Source organism: Parasteatoda tepidariorum, chromosome 3, assembly GCF_043381705.1.
Source record: "Parasteatoda tepidariorum isolate YZ-2023 chromosome 3, CAS_Ptep_4.0, whole genome shotgun sequence".
NCBI lineage: Eukaryota > Metazoa > Arthropoda > Arachnida > Araneae > Theridiidae > Parasteatoda > Parasteatoda tepidariorum.
In genome coordinates this window covers 50954920-50970754 of record NC_092206.1, presented here as the reverse complement: position 1 = coordinate 50970754, position 15835 = coordinate 50954920, and the positions used below count along the sequence as shown (strand labels likewise).

The following is a 15835-nucleotide window of genomic DNA, read 5'->3' as shown; positions in this document are numbered from 1 at the left end:
CAAATAATGACTTTGTCCAAGAAAAAACACATTATAGCTGAGCTAAATGAAGAGTGCTATGTTTAATGAAGAAGCTATGTTTAATGTCAAAATCAAAATCTTGGCTGATTTTTATGTGCTGTTGGATGTTGTCCGCCATTGCTTCTGTGGTTAACGTCACGTTGTAATCCAACTGCAGTTGAGTTGGACGGCAATTGTAGTTCAAGATGAGCGTTCGATGACGTATACTATCAAGCTCACAAATGGACCAATCAGAGGTTAGCGCTGATTTCCAGCTGACGGCGTCCTGTCCTAAGAAACCAGGCCTTTTGAGAAGACAAAAATAAATATAAAGTAAAAAAATAGCCTTTTTCTATAACGTTTCGATAAAAAAAAATCAAAATTAAGATTCCAAAACTCAGAAAATATTTTTTTTTTAATTTTAAACAAAGGAGAATAATCACTATATGGATGGTTGACCGTCTAAAGCTAAGAACAGATGACGCTAGGGGCTAAAATTTGTTGTAAGACTTACGGCTTACTACTAAATTTACTACTACTACTACTTACTACTACTACTTACTAACTTACTACTTACTACTACTACTTACTAAATTTAAAAAGCATGCCATCTATATATATATTTCTCTTACACGGAGTCAAAAAAAAGCCTCATTACAACTCCCCGAATGGCAACGCTAGAAAATCGGCCAATGGTTGCAGCTAAAAATGTCACATGCCAAATCTAGCTGAGGTGACTCAACATATAGCGCTTTTAAAAACGGAAACTGAAATAACCAGAGAGAGCATTCTCACCAAATGCTATTAAGCTAGGCAGAAGTGAGTAGTCTTTGTCGATAGATCTTCATTTTAGTATTTGATCGAAAGCGCTTTTTTTCACGAATTTATATATTACGAATTTATTTGACGATTTTTGATTTATATCACGAATTTATTTTTTTTATTATTTTTATTAGTTATTCATTGAAAAATGAGTCTCAGTCGTGCAGTTACGCTTTTGAATTAAAATCAAAAGAAGCGTGCTCGAAGATTGGAAGAGAGCATTGATGACACGTAGTGGTGAAAGAATGCGTAGACGACGTGCTGTCATTTTAATAGACTTAATTATAGTCAAAATTTTAACCTTTTTAAAGAGATATCAGTTTTAGAAATTTTATCTTAAGATTTTATACTATAGCACATTTCTAATAGGTTTAACGAATTACATGTCATCTATTTGAATTCAAATTTATTTTAATGACTTAGTATTTGCTAAAACGATGTAAATTTTTTTTTTTAAGTAAAGTTATTATATGGATTTGAATGATTGTTTTGAATTCTTAGAATTTTGTGCATTTGAAATGTTCCTAAGTTAGCAGCGAGCGAAGCGAGCTTGGTTATTATATTGCGTAGCAATTTTCGGGGGTTGGCGAGCTTTAGCAAGCAGGGGGCGCAGACCACTAGTTATTATAATAATATACGATTAGTGTTTACAATATAACGCATTCTTTCAATTTAAAATTCAACGAAACAAAAAACAAATGAAAGACTTCGCAAGCAGGCTATGATGCAACCCAAAAACGGTGATATTTTACGCAAATATAACCAAATAAAGGATAATACTCAAAGCGTGGTAAACCTTAACATTTATTTATGTTTTGATATTAGTTTTCTTGAATTTGTTTTAGCTTCACACCCAGTGAGAATTTGTAAATTACAGGAAACTCTTGTGAATAATAAAATTAAGCGTAAATTTAATCACAAATTACAATAATAAAACTTTTTAGAATATTAAGCCTGTTCACTGATAACATAAATGGATGAATACACCGAAAGTTTTCTAAATTTCTTCCGGTTTTAAAAAGCTTGTTATTGTTTACATTTAGATAAAGTCAAAGAAAAACCAAACTAGAATGAGAAAGAACCATAGAGCAGATTTTACATAAACTGCCAATTTTGTACATGCAATTAAACAAATATATGTAGTTTTATCATACTACATATAACAAACTCAATATATATTGTGTTATAATATTATAATTATTATGATTATAATATTATACAAATCGCATTTTCTGTCCTAAATCTATTAAAATTTATTTTAGCCATCATGGAAAAAAAATTGAGAGACTTGCCATAACGAGAAAAAAAAATCAAGCGAAACTTTGTTTGTAGCTTTTTTTAAGAGAAAGTACAAAAATAGCTCCCTTTTTCATCCTAGCTTTTGCTCCATGCCAAACTTGGAGATACTAGAGTGCTTTATCCTTGATACAAATGATCAATAAATTAAACATTCAATGTACTTTTTATTCCCATTTGAAATATAGTTGATTCAAGCTAAGAAGAAAGAATATAGTTCACCACTTCATTACACAACAAAAGACTGTAAACTTATAATATAGTGTATGACTATAATATGTCATATATATTATATATATATATATATATATATATAAATATATTTTAAGTAATTTAAATTTTAACAGTCATGAACTATTAACAGGAAACATCATAGATGCCTTTATTTTTCCTAATACCACTGCAACATCAATAACTATTTTTAGTAAACATTTCCACAAAACTAGAATGTAACAACAGCTAAACTTAAGAGAAATAAATGAGAATATATTAAAATGCAAAGAAAGAATTAAAAGCAAATTTCTAGGTTGCTCTTTTTGTTCTTTTCTTTGAAAATTAAGGAGACAAGAACTTTATTTCAACTTGCCTAGGCAGTATTTTTTTATTTGCATTCTCGTGCGAATAAAAAATGTTAATTACACAAAAAAAATTGTGATCATCATTTAAGAAGGATCATGAAAAATAAATTAGTTTTTTTAGTTTTAATTCTTTAAGTACATATATATATACGCTTTCTGAGTGTGTATATGCAGAAATAAATTTAATTCTTAATCTTGAAAGTGTTAAATTATTCCTTTTCGTGAAACTTCGCGAACTACACTTAAAAGTATATGCGTATCTGTATTTTCTATATTAAACTACTTTTATTCTGAGAAATTCCTTTTTGTGCATAAAATTTAAAGTAAAGCACTAACTTATTCACTACTTTCTATGCTTTTATTCATTTTATTATTCTGTTTGTTACACAGCAAATAAATGAGAAGCAATAAATCGTAAATTAAACATTAAAAAATTCAGTGGTCTTGGAGTAAAAGTAAAATTAAAAGTGCACTTAAATAAGAAATAAGAATTAAAATGAATTTATTACTTATTAAAAAAGTTAAGTATATATTATTTGAAATTCACAAGTCAGACAAAAATTCAATCAATTAGAAAAATTTCTTTTTAGGTATNAATTATTATATATGTCTGTATTTACATAACGTAATATATACATAGAACGTAAGAAAAATATATAAACATTGCAGCTAAAGACATTGAAGAGACATTATAAGAGAATACGTCTTATAAAAGTAAGAAATGGCACATATGAGTCCCGCAGTGGACTGATCGTTAAGACATGGTTCCCAGCAGATCACCGAAGTCAAGCATCACTGGCTGCTGCTAATGTGTGGGTGGGTGACCACTTGGATCAGTCTGCGTAGGGACTGAGGGTGTGCAGTATTGGTCCTCGTTCAACTGTTCAACCGTAAAGTGCTTGACTTCGCGTGCAGGTCGTCGGGCTACCGAAGCGGGGGCGCCATCCCCTCTGCAAAGGATCAAAATTGTGATGGCATGTCTTCGGATCATCCTCAGGGATGTTTCCCAGACCGTCTCCAATAGCCCATTGTGCAGCTCTAGTGCGACGTAAAATGAGCAACAACAACAACAGCACATATGAACGCATTAATAGAGATATAAGATATGTGAAAGTGATATATATTAAAGGAGATATACGTATGTCAAAGAGATATAATTTCAGTTAAAAAAGAAACAATAAAAATAACAAAGAAAACAGAAGTTTTTATTGATATATATTAGTAAATATTTAAAAGCTAGAAAACATTTTCGACAATTTTTTTTAAGCACAGATCTTTTCATTTCTAGTTGTTGTTTACTAAGTTTCTGTAAACACTAACCGTCAATGAATCAATTGAGGCAACGCAATTGCGCAGGATTATTTGAATTTCCATTTCCATTAATTCCATTTTTATTTATTAACTTTCCAAATTCTTGCAACCAAGAGTGATATTCAACAGCCAATCACAGTGATAAAACCTAATTCCCTGACTGTTATCATGTCTTTGTTCCCATTTTGCAGCAGAAATTATTTTGTAAAAGATTTGAGCTCAGAAATCGTATAATTTATCCATTAGAAACAAAATTATCTGTTTGAAATTATCACCTCGTAAAATAAGCTGTAGTAAGCAGCTGTATACTTTCTAACCAGAAATAGAGCAGGTCAAAAACTCAGGTTTGTTGCTTACATTTTCATATTGAAAACACCATACATATGAATGGATAAGACACGGTTCCCAGCAGATCACCGAAGTTAAGCATCACTGGCTGCGGTCAGTGTGCGGGTGGGTGACCACTTGGATCAGTCTGCGTGGTTACATGTAGTTTTCATCCTCGCATCGTGTTTGACACCCCCCTTCCAATCGCTGAAAGGGAGTGGCTGGGTTGGGCAAANTGCCGAAGCGGAGATGCCATCCCCTCCGCAGAGGATCAAAATTGTGATGGAATGTCTTCTGATCATACTCCGGGATGTTTCTCAGACCGTCGCCAATAACCCATTGTGCAGCTCCAGTGCGACGTAAATTAACAACAACATATGAATGGACCTTAGCATGTTGTGTCTAAAGATTCCTTCTTACTGCATGTAGTACGTGCACATCCAATCGCCATCGAGGAGTAATGAGACCTGATTGGCGAAAAGAAAATTCTCACTCAAAACTCACCAATGAGGTTCACGGTGGTGATCGGGAGCGTGTGATTTGCATTTAGAGAGAATAGCCTTCACGTGCTCCCATGAATGGTCCATGTGCAGTTCTCACTTACAGACTAAATGCAGTGAGATACAACCTTAAACATCACAATGTGGAAGTATCCGTTCAAGAGTCTTTTTCTTAGCAGAAATAAGTTGTTAGTATTTCGTGTTCAATTTAGCTGGGTAAAAAAAGGTAGCTTAATACTTTCTGAATAGTTTAATCGTCCTTGCCTTCAAAAATTTTATAAACAAAGTTAAAGTTTAATAAATAAATATGGGTGGAGGTCATCATGTTACCCCTCCAAAAATACCTGATTATCGAATCTATAAAGTGGAAGATATCCCTCATCTAATGCGAACTAAATTGATGTTGGAAAAGCAAGGATTAAAAGATCCTTGGTTAAGGTTAGTGTGTTATTACATCTTGACTTTTTTTTAGTAGTCTAAGTATTTCTAAAAAGAATTACTGAACAATAGTTGTTATAAATTTATTACTAAGTTAATAATTTTGTTTGAGCTCATTTATTTGTTGATGCAATCTATGATATTAACACTCTGTAATCAAATTTTTGAAGTAAATAGTGGTTCTTCAGTTTCTTGGGATTACATGCAGTTCGGACAACATAATTTTTGAGCCCTTTAATATGGTTAAAAATCTATAATCTACTTTAAAGATAATTTTCTTTGTTGCATTTTTCTGGTAAAAAATTTTAATGGTATATTTATTAAGGAGAATATTAAAAATAAATTTTAGTATTAAATAGTAATTAAACGCTAAAAAAATTTATACATGGGGCCCTATAATATTTTTTATACTTTAAGAACATACTGCTGATAGAAAAGTAGAGAACAACTAAAACGGAAAATAAAAATCTAAGTTTGAGAAAATGCATAAGTTTTAAATTAATGCATAGTTTTAATTTTAAATTTTCACTTATTTAGACTTAGGATTTTAACTATGCTACTTTACACCCATATTCAACTCACTTGATTATTTGTCTAAAATCTGAACATTCCTTCTTTATGTAAACATTTGCCTAACCTGAATATGTCCAATTTCGAATATTCTTGATCTCCTTTAAGTGTAAAAAGGAATTAATTATTGGACCATAACAAAGAGGCAAGCAAAGGAGGATAGTCATGGATAACTTACATTAACAATTCTAGTTTAAATTATTTTTTTTTTAATGTAAGTGACAAACTTTTTTTTCTACATTTTAATATAATTTGATAGGATATTGAAAATCAGTTCATGTTAAAAGAAATACATAGTTAACCTATTCATATTATGAGGTTCAACTATAGTTATATTGTAAGATTAGATATTTTTGTTTAGTTAATTTTAAATAAGCTTGTTAAAGAGTTGAAAATCCTTTTTGAAAAAAAGTTTAAAATAATCTTCTTTTTTATTGTTCTGTTACTATGAAAGAAAAGTGTTTGAAATAAAAATACTGATCTAAACTAAAGAAGCATTTGCTTTATGTACCGTGCAAAAAATAAAAGATATATGAGCCTGAATAACTTTCATTCTAATGATCGGGTTTTCACGTACTAGGTGTCAATCTTAATAGTTCCTGATACTAATTACTTAGTACTAACTATTAATGAAGTTATAAAAAAACAGACACATAAACGTACTTTCTCTGAATAAACTTATATTTCTTTTTTTGGATTTCTGACCCCCAAAATAGAGGGGTATAGCTGCAATTTGGAAACTGTGATCCCAATAGTTTAGGAGCACAGAGAGTGTGATAAATGTGGTCCCCTTAATGTTAATTGCACTTTTTGCATTTTTGGTCATATCTTAGAAACTAATTGGCAAAAACTAGTTTTTATTTATTATTTAATTTAATACTGCATGAAAACATTTTGTATTATAAACCATAAAATTTTTATACCATATCAATCTACGTATTTTTCTTGAGTAAAATCTGAAGTTTCACTTGTTTTTATTAAGTAAAAGTTTGGAAAATTTAAATGTTTTTTTTTTTTTTTAAATTAGTTGGCGTCAATGAAAAAAATATTTAAATAGTGCGATTAATGCCTAAATTTGTTATACTTTTAAGGAACTTGACTTAAGCAAGCCTAGCATAAATTTAATACATTATTTTTGTTGTTTTGATTTGGTATCTTTTATTTTTTTAATTATACAATATGATGTTTCTTTTTAAATTGTCTGCTTATTTATAGTACTTAATTTAGTAAAAAGCGATTTGAATAAGATATTATATTTAACGAATGTCAAGTCTTATAAAAACATGTTTTTGATTGAATGTGGTTATGCATCTGCTTTTTTTTTTACTTCACTTTTTAATTGATTAATTCCACAGTTGATTCAATTTCAGCAATGTGCGTAACTATGCATTTATTAAAAATAATATAATTATCAATATATATTTTAATAGCCTAACAAATGCATTAAATCATATAGCTGGAATATTTTAAGTAAGTTATTTAATAATTTTAAGCAAACAAGGGTGTTAAAATCGAAGTACACCTAAGTATACCCTGAAATATATCTAGAATAAATTTTAGAATCAATAAATAAAGAATACATTTTCAAACAATTTCGAGTAGGACGTAAACATAACTTGCTTGAATGGCTTGAAATAATTTTCCTTGTATAACTATTTAACTAAAATTCCTGGTGCCAGGGGACATTTTGTTTTGTCACTCGACTTTTGAAATTTCCATTTAAATGGAAGTTTTTTTACATCCTTAAAAAATGTTTTTGATGCCAGCAATAAAAAATTTGTATTGTATTGATTTTTTGAGAAAGTTATGACTAGTTATTATTTTTCTATCTTAGAACCTGTGCCATTTTCATATGTAAAATTTTTTTTATCATGTGAAGTATTTAAATATATATCGTGTTACTGCATGAATAATCTCAAGAAACTGAAGCAAAAAGATAAAAACTTAAGTGACTTAAAAAATATAAAGGATTTGATAAAAGTAGAGAGGTTATGAGTGTCGAAAAATTAATGTCACATATCATTCTCACCTGGCAAGTCTGTAGAACAGGCGTCTATTTTTGAAGGCTTGATACAAGTCGATTTTTATTTCCATCTTTATATTTTTTGAAGCCAATAAAGTTTTTACCATCAATTATACTGTTTTACAGTTGGGTCAGGATCATTATTTTGATACGAATTTTATGCTTGTAAAAGTAAACATTTGTATTTTAATATTTAAACAAGGTTCATTTGGACTTTTAAAAAGTAAGAGAACCATCAATAGACAACAACCATCAACAATCAATGGCATCATCAATATTGCTATTACAAAGTTATGTTTAAAATTAGAATTTTGTTAATGAAAATGAACATTTTAAGTTTTGTTGCCACCATTTCAATATCTTGAGAACCTTAGGAACTTCGTTTGAAAGGAGCGTATCATATCAGATTTATGTATTGATGGTGAGAATCGTAAAATAAGTTTGTAAATTAATTAAGAAAGAAATCATAGCAGTATTTGGTGATAAATGTAGCTGATCGCAATTGAAAAACATGTTGAGCAACATTTTATGATGAATTTACTAAAATAAATTTTAATGTATCAAAACAATCGGTTGCCATTATTTGCAAATTATCTTTATTCAAAGAAAACCATGTAATTGCCATGTAATACTTAGTTTCATTTAATTGCCATGTATTGTATAAGACCATGTAATATTTGGCAGAATGGGATGTTTTTTCAAACGTTAAATCCGACAATATGCAACATATTATTTCCATATGTTATTCTTTAACATTACATATTTCAATGTTTTTAAAATGCTACTTAATGTCCATCAGTTTTTCCAGTTACAGAAAAAAGAAATATTGTACATTGATTAAAAAAAACTTATGAATGTGCATTAGAATTACTATACCCTCTACTTTTTCTTGTGTAGAAGACTCGATCAAAGCTGTAGAAATGATTGTCCTTAAAAAAAAATTTATATAATTAGTTGCATAAATTTGTTTTTAGCATGAAATCCTCGTAAAAATGAAGTTAAAAAAATGTTAAAAAAAAAATAATAATAAATATCAGATACAAATTTAGTATATTCAAATTTTCTTTTCAAAGATTATTAAGGAAAAAAAATACTTGCTTTTTGGTCAGAAATTAGCTCAAAAAGTTTTTATTGTCTAGAAACCTCAATATATTTTTCTATTAACTATTGATAAATAAACCTCTCTGAGCAATCACAGAATATCATTTTTGTTTTTTTCTTTCTTATTTTTCATTTTCTGAACTTGGTTGCTTAGCAATGCTGTAAAATTAGTTCTTGCTCTCTTGAATTAGTCTATGGTTTTCTTAAATTACTCATTTGCAATGGCGACTTTGCTTGACTGCTTTTTAAACTATTGGGAATAAATAAGATCGCTTTTATTGACATAACATTCCACTCTTTTATGTACAGTCATTGTAAAGTAATTGTTTTTTAATTATTTATACTCTCTTTATTTTTCCCAAATAAAGATCAAAAGGGAAGAAAGTTTTTTTCTTTTTTTCCAATAGTTTCAAACCTGATGATTGAATTGCTTTCTGTTTGATTTTGAAGATAATTAAGTTGCGGCAGTACAATAGCATGGAAAGACAGTGAATACAGGCCATACTGTGGAAAAACAGTTCCAAAAATCTCTTTTTTTCTTTTTTTTTAGAATCAGATTTTATGAACTTAAATCATTCTTCCTCTTGATCTTCAATTATTTGCCTAGATAATTGCAAGTAGTTATGCAATGTTTTTATTTTTTATAGACAAAGTGTATTAATTTTTTGTTAATTTTATAGAAATGAAGTTTGGAGATATCCACCAGAATCCCAACTTGGAATGTGGGGTCCTCTGAGAGAGGTAATCTTTCGAAAAGTTGGACTTGGATTTGGGTTAGCTGTTTTGACAATCATTGGAGAAAAGATATATCATCACTACTATCCTCCAAAAGAACACCACCATCATTAGAAATTTAATGATAATTCTTTTTTTCAATATATGTTTTTAAGAATAATGAAATTTGTCATATAAGCATAAATATAATGAAGTGTTTATTTTGTTGCTTTAAATATTTTTGTTTTATTAGAATAAAACTTCTTGTTTGTGAAATTAATTTAGTATACTGTTATTTAATCTTTTCCTTATTTACCGAAACATTTTATACTTATGATACGCTGAAAGTTAAAAGATTTGGGTACTGTACATCATTTTGGAACAAAATTTGCAACTCCAATCTCTTGATTCAATGATTTAAATTTTTTACATAGAAAAAGGTTTAAATAGCAATGAATTCTGGCTTATTCAAATTATTAATACTTCTGCATAAAATGAACGCTACGTAATTGGAAGTTAAAAATTTTTAATAAATCTGAAGAATCTGTATACCCTTAAAAGTTGCTGAGAAAATGTTTGTATTTTATTGAATTCTTGCAGATATCTTTTTTTTATTATAATTCAGTTAATTTCTGAAAATTATTCATCATTTTTCAGTGTGATTTTTAAAAGTTGTAAAACTTGATTTATTTAGGAAAAAAAAGTTAACAGATTAAATAATATTTTCCTGTTATAGAAAGTTACTGTGGCTTATGCCTTACTGCTGAAGCTTTTTCATTTTTGCTACAAAATTATTATTCTTTTTTCTGAAAATAAAATTTCACATAAAAATGAAGAAAAAAATTAGAACTTTCATTGCTAAAACTGAGCCAGGATTAAAAAGTTTTGAAATGTTATTATTGTGAAAGAGCAGTAAATATCTTAATAACACAAAATTGTTCACGTTAACCTACCAGAAAGCATAATTAATTATATAATAGTATATAATTATGACTGTGTGCCATAACTTTAACAGTTAAGCTCTTTTTTTTTTCTTCATAGCAACGTTACAAAATGTCAATCAATTTTGCATAATAAAGCAAAACAATTTTAGTTAGTCTGTCAGTCAAACTGTTATAAATTAAGGATAAAAATGTGATATCAAATTAACAGGTAACAGACCAAGCACAAATTATTTGAAATCAGTTGTAGTCACTCCATTCAACAATGCAGTAACAAAAATATGTTTTTTTTTTTTTATATATATATTTGCTACTAAGTTTATTATATCTAATTCAGTCTGCCACCCATCAAAATGGTCATCAAATGTTTGTGCTTTAAAGTTTACAAAACAACTGACTTTTTTATAAACATGCTTCTTGGGCGCAATTGTTCAAAATAATGAGGGGGAAAAACATAAAATAAACTTTCAAAGAAAATTGCCTACCTATCCCATAAAACTTTAATTTTACTCACTTTCTATTTTCCTAACTAATTAAATTGTTTCATATGCTTGACAACAGTGATAGTCGGTTAATGTTATACATAACTGTGACTGACCTGGAAAACATTAATAAAAAGCAAAATAGCACATCAAAATATCCTGTTTAAATCAATATTTTACAATGTTAATGATAAATTAAATTGAAAAGTAATAAATGATACCATAAATTAAACATTGAAAAAAAAAACAGAATATCTTCTCAAATGAAATGGAATCTTTTAAAACTTTATTTTTAATAGTATAGCACCAGAGTTCGAAACTTTTATCTATGTAACACAAAACAATACATTCAGCGAAGTATTAAACAATAATAATTAATTTCAATTTGAAAAAGAAAATTCTTGTTTAAAATATTTTTGTTCAACACTAATGATATGTTTATTTTCACACATGTAGTAACATATATTATAAAAAAATTTATAAAATCATAAATTAAAATGTCTAAACAAAAGAGATTCCAAAGTGGCTGATTAATACAATTTTATGCAAGAATATAAATATTTTAAGGGGTTGTGGCATTGATATAGTAAAATTAACATGAATCTCAAAAAGAGAGTTTCTGCTTAAAATGGTACACAAGAGGTGAACAGATTTTCATTTAGATAAATTATAAACACTAAAAATATCTGTCCCTTATTTTTTATTTATTTTTTTTGTGAATAAATTGTGGAAAAAAATATTTTATATATATCATAGATTGACACTACCCCCTGAAATGTTTATTAAACTAAATTATAAAATTGCTTTCTAGAATTATAACTAAAATAAATTGCTATATCAAATTGAAATAATATTATTAATATTAAAATTAGTTTTTTAGTATGCATCATTTTACAGACAGTTGAAACGAAAAATATATTAGTTAAATGAACAAAAACAACACAAGCAATATATATATATATACTATCCTACAATAATAGAAGAGACACTTTTTTTAAATTTCTCACGAATAACATAAAGGATTATTTTGTAGCTTAACAGTGTTTAGTTCATGAAAATTTTCATACTTAGCAATAAAGTCAATATAAATTTAAATCATTGATATTTTTAAAACATGAAATTCTAAGTAAATTATATGCAGCGTAATTTAAATGAATAATTATGTATAATTTTACTTTTATCTTTAATTATATTTATTATTCTACCAGAAAAAATATTTACAAATGAAAGAGATGCCTAGTATAAATTCTAGTTCTAATATTTTTAAATAAAATATACAAGAATTCTTATGCATAAATGTGAAAAATGATTTCTTGAAACTGGACCTTGATTTCCAGAAACTTCCAGATCGCGGTTAGGGGAAAATTCAGATTTTTTCCGGAGCACAATCAGCCCTGCTTTTTGTCATTCGTTTTTTTTTTATTATTATTATTCCATAAGTTTCAAAATATTTTGTGATATGAAACAAGATTTATTAAAAAGGACAGGGCCAACTCCTTATTAAAGAATGGTATATTTCAAACATTTTCTTTCGTTATACAATCACATCTTTTGGTCCGGTTATTATAGAACAGTGTAATTTACAATACTACAGAATGAAATTCATGGATACCGCCTGATCATTTTGAGCTTTATTTTGAAAAGAACAAAAACTAGTTAGAAAATTACTTGAAACTTTTTTAATTTTTAAGATATTCAAATCAGATTTTATCATTAGCTGCCCAATACAATTAACTACAAAATTATGGAGAAAAACAATTTTTTTCCGTGGATGTGCAGTATTCAAGAATTACTTTAAATACACATATGTATCTTGCACAGTTTCTTACAAAAAAAAATTTTTAAATAATAATTTTATTATTAATTTTGAATTTTTCCAAAAATTCCGTTTAATTTTATTGAAGATTTTATAAGTTATATAAAAGAAACTATCTTTTTTTAAAAAACAATTTCGTATCTCCATAAATAATTAAGCTAAGTTCAAAAAATTTTATGCAGTTATTGCAAATAACAATCAAAGTATTCAATACAAGCTTATAGCTCGATTTTCTGGCATAGGGTGTTCAAAAATACTTGTTTCCTTTTGTAATTTATAATCAGTCCCTCAAACCTTTGAGAGCTTTAAACTTTATTGCTAAGTATGAAAAACAGTATGAACTAAACAACGCTAAAGTTACAAAATAATCCTCTAAGTATTTCTTGAAAAAGTTCAAAAAATGTAAAAAGTGTCTCTTCCAATTATTGTAATGTAGTGTATGTGTATATATACACAAAGATGCAGTAATATAATCTAATAAACAATTTATTAAATATAAATGGTAGTAACTAAATAAATAACTACTGACAAATAAGAGTAACAACGGTGAATAAAATTTCAGGATATATTTTAATTAATTTAAATAAACTAACAAAAAAAAGCACTAATCAAAACTTAAAAAAATATCACCAATGTAACGTTGTTTCAAAAACAGATCTCTACAGAGTTTTGTAGATGCATGTGTCATTAAAGTAGGCTTGATAAACGATTTGTTTTATCATAGAATGAGATTTTTGAGTTTTATAAAAATTTTCTAAATCAAACAATATTACATCTCCAAAAACATTGTAAACATGCCTACGAATCTCTAAAATAACATTCACAATATTTATAATACATGATGATAATAAGATCACTATAAAAAAAAACAATACAGTTTGTACAATAATTATCACAAATATATAATAGGTATTGACACAGAGTACAACTTTTTGGAAACATTCTATAAATTTATAATCTATTTTTTCAATATGAACATACATTAATATACTATTTATTACAAAAACTTTATGTCTATAAATATTAGTTTTCCAACATATTAGCTTATTTTTTATATTATCTCAACTTTTTGTTTGAGTAATAAAATTAAGATATTTTTTCGCTAATTTTTAAATGCATTCAATAAGTTTTACAAAAAGATATTATATTCCACCTTTAAAATATTTATAAATTTTTACATTACACATCAGAGTGGTTTTTATAAATGGCAATTAAAATGTGTATGATATAGTACAACCAATAAAAATGACTAGAACACTGCTCAAGATATCAGATTTCATAATTTTGAATATGAAAGAAATTGAAAGTACGATAATCAAGAGAGTTGATACCTAACAAGTAATAAACATTTTGGATAATACAACAAATTTTAATTCATTCTTAATTTAGTAAAAAGGAAATCAGAATCTAAATATCAGATAATAGAATAGATAAATTTCAATAAAATATATTTAATTTACTTACAAATAAGGTGGAGTGTATTTAATATAATAAAAGAAATGTTAAGTGAACTATATATATTCTTTTATTATAATTATTTTAGTATTACAAACAGTCAAATTTGTAGCAAGTGGTAATGATTAAGAAAAATAACTATCTAAATCACAACATATACATTAAAAAAACACGAGTATTTGTCAAAACATAGAAAATTCTGATATACAGCAGACTCCTAACTATCCATTTTAGTGTGTATCTGCAGTTTGATTATGGAATAAAATTTAGTTAGCATAAAATATAACAAAATTATTAATATTCAGAGAAAGGCAACAAAAGTTTTAATAAACACAAAAATGCAACAAAACTATAAATATTATTCACACGAGGTTTTGTTTTCTGCCTAAGGTGCATTACAATACTTTAATCAATGTCCAGAAATACTCTTATATTTCCGGCAATGGTTAAGTCTTTTCTTTTTTTTTTTCCATGTTATTGAAATGTTGCAAATTAAAAAAATAGATGTTTAAACACAATGGTTAACATCTTTTAAGGAAGTGAGATGAAAAAATTAGGCTGTACATCTAATTTTATATTAATTGATACTAATTATTCCATAGTATGACTAGAACAATATCAATTTGTTTTAAAAATTAAAAGACACTATTTAATACTTTTAAATAAAAAATATTTGAATTATCTGCTCACTTAGCATTGTTTAATAAAATTGAATTATAGCACATTAACTTTCTTGAAAAACATTACTATGTATAAACTATATACATTTTAAATAAATTCTTTAACACATTTGTTTTGAACATTATTTGGTTAAAAGAAATGTTCATTTAAAAAAATGAAAAAATATCTTCAGGTAAATTTAAAGTGCTTTGTAAAACAGTAATAAAATTTCTGAAGCTAGTTATGAATTTTTTTCTCATTTTTTGTTAAAAGTCAGGAAAGTGTGTATGTACCACAGGGACTAACTTAGGCTTTTGGCAATAGAATGTGCAGCCTTATGTTAATACATAACATATACAAATACCACTTTTTAATATTTTGCAGATTATCCATAGAATTCAGTTTTTAAAAGTTGTCATACTATCTCCACAATCAGGAGTAATTGTAATGTTTTTTTTACTGAATTAAAATTTATTACAACCTAATTAATAACAAAAAACAGAAGCAACAAATCATTACTAGTGCATGTTTAACATGTATGTACATTGTACCAAATCTCTATTGTGGTGTGTATGATGTGTATACTCGTCACGTAAAGTTAATATCAAAAATCAAGATTTCAATAAAATGAAGAAAAAAAATATTTGATAGTATGTTTTTTTTATATTACCATCGACACTCCATGAGGTGCCGGGTATCATCTACTTCATCGAAAGCCAATACAGTAAAACCTCCAGGAAAGACCACTTCTGTGTAGCGACCTCCTCGATTATTTATTGAAGTCAAATTTTATTCATCAAT

At 27.3% G+C, this 15835-nt stretch overlaps 1 protein-coding gene across 1 annotated transcript; it reads left to right on the top strand.

The window, feature by feature from the left end:
* Window positions 1–4989: 4989 nt before the first annotated feature.
* On the top strand, window positions 4990–9960 carry LOC107440262 (NADH dehydrogenase [ubiquinone] 1 beta subcomplex subunit 3). Its single transcript, XM_016053139.3, has 2 exons — window positions 4990–5272; window positions 9647–9960. The coding sequence occupies exons 1-2, from the start codon at window positions 5142–5144 to the stop codon at window positions 9813–9815; spliced, it is 300 nt and encodes a 99-aa protein (XP_015908625.1). The 5' UTR covers window positions 4990–5141; the 3' UTR covers window positions 9816–9960.
* Window positions 9961–15835: the final 5875 nt, after the last annotated feature.

Coding starts and splice junctions, on each gene's coding strand:
- LOC107440262 (XM_016053139.3), top strand. CDS start 5,142: ATGGGTGGAGGTCATCATGTTACCCCTCCAAAAATACCTGATTATCGA. Junction 5,273..9,646: donor TTAAAAGATCCTTGGTTAAG/GTTAGTGTGTTA, acceptor TTAATTTTATAG/AAATGAAGTTTGGAGATATC.